Source organism: Peromyscus maniculatus, chromosome 2 (genome assembly GCF_049852395.1).
Source record: "Peromyscus maniculatus bairdii isolate BWxNUB_F1_BW_parent chromosome 2, HU_Pman_BW_mat_3.1, whole genome shotgun sequence".
Classification (NCBI taxonomy): domain Eukaryota; kingdom Metazoa; phylum Chordata; class Mammalia; order Rodentia; family Cricetidae; genus Peromyscus; species Peromyscus maniculatus.
In genome coordinates, this window is record NC_134853.1 from 15654433 (window position 1) to 15660432 (window position 6000).

Consider the following 6000-nt stretch of genomic DNA (forward strand, 5'->3'; position numbering starts at 1 on the left):
GTAACTCTTCCCCAACCCCTACAGTGTCTATTCTCCACAACCTCAGCCAGTGTGAATCTGATGCATGGTGAAACCCCATGGTTACAAAAGCTTCTCACGAATAGGGCAGTAAGAGTTCATTTAAAGAACAAGCTGGTTCTGAACGCATCACTGAAAAGCTGCCTCAATATGTCTGGTTATAGAGCCCAGCTTTAGAATGATAACTTAATTGCAGGGTTCCAGGTGAGATGCTACAAAGCTGGGACCCTGTAAAATAACCCAGCCTCCTTATATCCTCCTCTCCAAGGCATTTCCTTCCCACTAAACCAAGACTTCCAAGAATTATGAACAAGAGATTGGTGAACTACATGTCACAACCAAATACATTTACTCACTAGGTAGCAGAATAATGTTTGCTAAGCTGTGTTAGATTAAGAAAAACTTGGGAGACTCCATGGAGACTCCATGCAGTATGAGCTGGGCAGAGCAAACGTAAAATGTTCTGGGCTGCCAGGAAACACCTCACCTCCTCCTGGGAAAACAGAGCACCCTAATTAGAACAAAATTCAGAAGGACAGGAAATCATGGTCATATCTCAGATCTTTCTGTCATTAAACTGATCAATCACTATTGATTATGTGAAACCCACAGATATGATTAAAATTTCCAATAAGTTGTCCTTAAAATAGGGAGATTAATGCAGGCTTATTATGAGGCAGTAAGTATGAGGAGGACTCAGTTTATCACTGTCAGCTTTGAAGATGGAAGAAGTAGCTCCTGAGTCAAAAAATACTGTGTCCCCACAGGAGGAAACAGACAAGGAAAGTTACTCCCCTAAACATAAAGAACTGAAACTTTCAATATCTCCTTTTTTAGGATACTTAGACTCTTTAAGAACTCTTACTGTGCAAACTTGTATAACCAATATGGAAATCAGTGTGGTGGTTTCTCAGGAAGATGGGAATTGATCTACCTCAAGATCCAGCTATACCATTCTTGGGCATATGCAAAAAGAATGCTTCATCCTACCACAGAGACTCTTGTTCAACCACATTCACTGCTGCTCTATCCATAATAGCCAGAAACCGGAAACAACCTAGATGTTCCTCAACTGAAGAAAAGATAAGAAAATGTGGTATATTTGCACAATGGAGTACTACTCAGCTCTAAAAAAAAAAAAAAAAAAAAAAAAAAGTGAAATCTGCAAGTAAATGGATTAGAAAAAAATCCTAGATGAGGTATCCCAGATCCAGAAAGAGAAATATAGTAAGTATTCTCTTATATGTGGTTATCAGCTGTTAAGTCAATGATAACCAAGCTACAATCCATAGAACCATAAAAGTTAGGTAGAGAGTAAAGGACTAGAGGGAACAGATAGATCTCCCTAGGAAAAGGGAATAGAATAGTTATGGATGGATTGGGGGGGGGGGGACTAGACGAGAGGATTAAGTGGGGAGGGAGAAGAGAAAGGAGACCAAAGGAAGGAGTTTGGGGAGAGACAGCTATGATTAAGGGCCATTTAAAAGGTAGTATGCAAACCTAATTAGCAGAAGCTTCCTAAAATATAGACATATATGAAGGCGGGGGAACCCCAGGAAAGAAGAGGTAGAAATAGTGTAAAACCCAGAGGGGGTGAAGGACACCAGGAGAACAAGGCCCTCTAAATTAACATGAGCAAAGCTCATTTGAACTCAAGAGACTGAAGCAGCATGGACAGGCCCTAGGTCTGCACCAGGTCCTCTACATATATATTATGGCTTCCAGTTTACTGTTTTTATGGGACTCCTGAGTGTTGAAACAAGTGCCTTCTCTTGGACTCTTTCCCTTCTGTTTGCTGTGTCCAATTCCAATGTTTTAGTTTTTATCTTTTTATGTTTTATCTTGTAAAAAAGAACTTCTACTGTCCTACTGCTGTGGGATGTCTTTCTGTATGCTGTGAATATGTGTGGCTCCCATTGGATAATAAATAAAGCTGTTTTGGCCTATAGCAAGAAAGGTTACAGCCAGGTGGGAAATTCAAACAGAGATAGAGGGAAGAAGGGCGGAGCTGAGAGAAACGCCAGCAGCTGCCGAAGGACAAGATGTCAGGAGACTGCTACCGCCAGGGCCATGTAGTAACATAGGTTAATAGAAAGAGCTAGCTAGCAAGAAGCTTGAGCCATAGGCCATACAGTCTGTAGTTAATATAAACCTCTTGATTTATAAGACCAATTTATTTTATTTATATAAATTATAAAATAAATTACAAAACCATTTATTTTATAAATAGCTGTGGGACCGTGAGGCCAGGCAGGACCCAGAAACTTCCGGCTACAACGTACACGTAAACATTTGTGTTTTAGCCACTACATGTGACAGAAATCACAAAATTGTGTTGTAGGGTCCTTCCCATTATGTGATCAAAAAAAGTTTTGACACTAAAATGACCCCTTGATCCAGAGAAATGTCGACATGTGTACTGTTCCATACTACTCCCTAGAGAGTGAAAACAAGAATTCAGTTTTTTTCTTATGTAACCCAATTTAATGTATAACCAAATCTAATAATTAGAAAAATCCCAGCCTTGTCCTTATCTCTATTTCCACTACTTCATGTATCTAAACATTTTATCCTATTTTTTTTACAAGCGTTTATATTTTCATTCTACACTTCCATTTTACACGAATGGAAAAAAAATTTTTTAAAGGTCATTTTCAGAAAACGAAAGTGAAACACTGACAGATCAAATCATGCGCCCAGCTCACAGAAGCTGCAACTGTCATTCGCCTGTCAACCCCCTATCGATTCACTTAAGATGTTCATGACAGGCCAGGAGCCTCCGACTCCAGCTCCTTGAGGCAGAGCTAAGACCTGGAGCCCTTTTCCTGCCAGTTCCCGGGCCGCCCCGCAGAACCCGCCGGCTAGCCGGCCCCGAGGGACGCGCCAGGGGACGCGGAGAGAGCCCACCCTGCCGTAAATGCGGCGGCCAAGTGTTCGGAAGAGAAAGAAAACCCAAGTCCCACGCTCCGCTGCAGGAGGTCAAGGGGAGGACGCGACACCCGCCGGCCCGGCCCTCCCCGCCCCTAAGTCACCAGCATAGCCTCCCGGGGACAGAATCCCGCCCCGGCCCCATGCTAGCCACGCCCCATGCTGGCCCCGCCCCAGCGTCGCGCGCTGGCCCCGCCCCACGCTGGCCCCGCGTCGGGACGTGGTGCGCGAGGCCCACTCACCGGCCCGAGCTCCGCCTTCCGCTGCAGCTCCGAGATTCGCTCCAGAGCGCTCGCGAAGCCGCCTGAGCGCGCCCGAGGAGCGGAGGACTCACGGGCCGCGCTCTCGGAGCCACTCTCCGTGCTGGCCTTTCGAAAGGGCTTGGAGAAGAGAAGCGCTCTTAGGAATCGGCTCCCTGCAGCCCCGGCGTGGGAGCCACACAGCGCCGCCATGACGCCTGCGCGACCTCTCACCTCGGGCCTCTTCCGCACGCGCGCGGGTCAGGGGGCGGGTCGAGGATGGCCCCGCCCACCGCCTTAGCGCCGGGCTAGCGGGCGGGGTAGGAGGCTTAGGGCAGCGGTCGGCTGAGGGCGCGGAGAAGGTGCTGTACCTCGCCTTCTTCAGGTCTCCTGATCCTGTGGGAGTTGGGAGCCCCAAGCCCGCCAGCGCCTCCCGCCCCTTGATATTCACCACTTCTGAACGCTTCATACCTGACACTGGAAAATAACTTTCAGTATCCGCCCTCCGATCTTGTAAACTCTAGGAAGGAAGGCGATTGATTGCCTTTGCAAATGGACATAAAGTTGTTTGACGCTGGTGGCAGGTCTGTCCTTGGCCACTTCTGTCGTCAGTCACCCGCCTTACAAAAACAATCTGAGAATCCGGGATACCTACCATCCCTTCTCGTGAGCTAAGTTGCAGAGGGTCTGCCTGGGCATATCACCTAACCCCACACAAATACTTGGTATTTTCAGTGTAAATCCCCAGAATTTGTCCACCCACTTCAGAATGAAACCTGCCACCACCTAACAGGAAGTGTTTAGCAATTAAGTGGGTCCGCTCATCTAATAATCAGTTTGAGGTTAGCCTACACATTACTAAAGCTGGGGCAGGTGTCAGTTTTCTGTGTTGTTTGCTAACAGACTTTCTTTTGGAATCAGGGTCTTAGGGAGCCCAGGCCAGTCTTGAGCTCGCTATGTAGTGGAAGCTGACCTCAAACACCTGAACCTCTGCTTCTCCCTGAATGGTGAGGTTTTTGCAAGCACCGTCACCACCAGGACTGACCCTCTTGAATGCCTTTTGACTGTTAATTTAAATCTTCCTCAATGTCATAGGTGTATATGGACTTGGAGTGGTGCATAATTTTATGAGTCACTTAAAACTCACCCTTACTAGCCACTGTAGGGAGAATCCTAAAAATTCAGTAGGTGCCTCAAAGGTAACCTAATACAGGTGAGGTCTCACTCTACACAATGAAACTCAATTCTGACCGTTAAGTGGATTCTTGTCTAAAATGTCATTCTCTATGGCTATTGCTACTTTCAGTTCCTTTCAAAAACAATGTAGCAAATTGTAGAGCACAGCCAGTGACCTTTAAGAACCCTCAGGAGTCCTGAGTAACCTTTATCTTGGGCAATCCAATATTATGTTGCTGATGTGGTTTCCCATTTGGGAAAGCAAAGTGCTAACCAGTGCCAAGTTTAAGGAACTGCTTTGTAAACTTAAATCATACCATTTTATAAACGTAAATCCTAACAATGCTTGCCTGGCATGCCAAGGCTGCAGGTTCAGCCTTCAGTATAAAACCTGCATCAGGTTTTATGAACAGAACAAATGAGGCTACTGAGGTCCCGTCTTCAGCCAACAAACTTGTCATATTCATGTCCTAGAGGAGAAACCTGAAAGACAGACGGAGCTATTGGGGGGACAATCGCTGGAGCTTCTTATTCTTCCTGTTGGGGGGGCTATAGGTACTCTCGGTGGAAGTAGGTTATGCCTTGAAGTTTCCTTTTTACTTGAAGGTAGAGATTAGAAAAGTGAGCGTTCATATTCAAGTTTTAATGGGAATTTCTCTACGGAGTGGATTGTGCTCATCTGATAAGCCATGGGTTGTTGAGAAAAAGCCCAATGCCGGGTGTGGGACACCTTCCCTCAAGTTGTCCATCAGAGGTGTCCTGGACCCCTGGCACAATACAGACTATTGTCCTTGCTCTTGTTTGCCCATCAGAACTGGACGGTAAAGCTACTGCTGAAGACACTGTGCATCTTCATCACAAACATGGAGCAATCAAGTTGGTACTGACCAGGCTAGCTCCCCATGTACTACCTGAAGGTGCTCTGCAGACTGCTGAAGGGCAGGGCCATCAGCAGTTCTACCCAGCTCCTAACCCTGTGAACGCCAATAATTACCAGCATGGCAGGCTATGCCCTGGGTGCAATGGTAGTAGCATGAATGTTAGAAGGTAATCACACACTTCCTGGTTGGTTTTTAAGGCTTGCTCCACAGGCGGTGGAACCCACCTGGTTGCTACAAATCTGGCCAAAAACAACTAGTATTTTTGCTAAGTGGACGTAGCATCCAACTGCCCTCTAAATTTCTCTCTCTCTACTCACAGATTCATGCAGTTCACAGACCTCATCAGAAGAGTTTCTTTGCCCAGTAGGTGGTGGTTAACAAGGAACGACTGTCACAGTGTCTGAAACCTGTGCCTGTGGCATGCTCGGCCACAGAAGAGACATCTGCATCCCCATTAGCACCCCAGGGCTCAGGGGCCGTCCTGGAAAACCCAAGGGTCGGGGAGACCAAAGCTCAAGTGCTTTCTTGATGTGACAGGACCCCTGCTCGCAGACTGCCAGCAGCTGGGCTGCCCGAGTGGGGCCTGCACATTGTGACCCTAACTTCTAAAGGCACCAAAATTACACAGAAACCCTGTTGGGGGGGGGGGAGCTATTAGTGGCTTGATGGATGTGACTTAGAGGTGATTAGAAATTTATGCCTCTTGGGTTGGGGTGTGGCTCAATAATAGAGCACTTGCTCAGCATGCCTAAGGCAAG

General features: G+C 46.8%; 1 protein-coding gene across 1 annotated transcript in view; it reads right to left on the minus strand.

The window, feature by feature from the left end:
• Positions 1-3438, minus strand: part of Mrps28 (mitochondrial ribosomal protein S28) — a 126324-nt gene extending 122886 nt beyond the window's left edge. The window contains exon 1 of the mRNA XM_006977887.4: positions 3189-3438. Within this exon, the coding sequence (XP_006977949.2) occupies positions 3189-3398 (210 nt within the window). The 5' untranslated portion in view covers positions 3399-3438. The remainder of the gene's footprint in view (positions 1-3188) is intronic.
• Positions 3439-6000: the final 2562 nt, after the last annotated feature.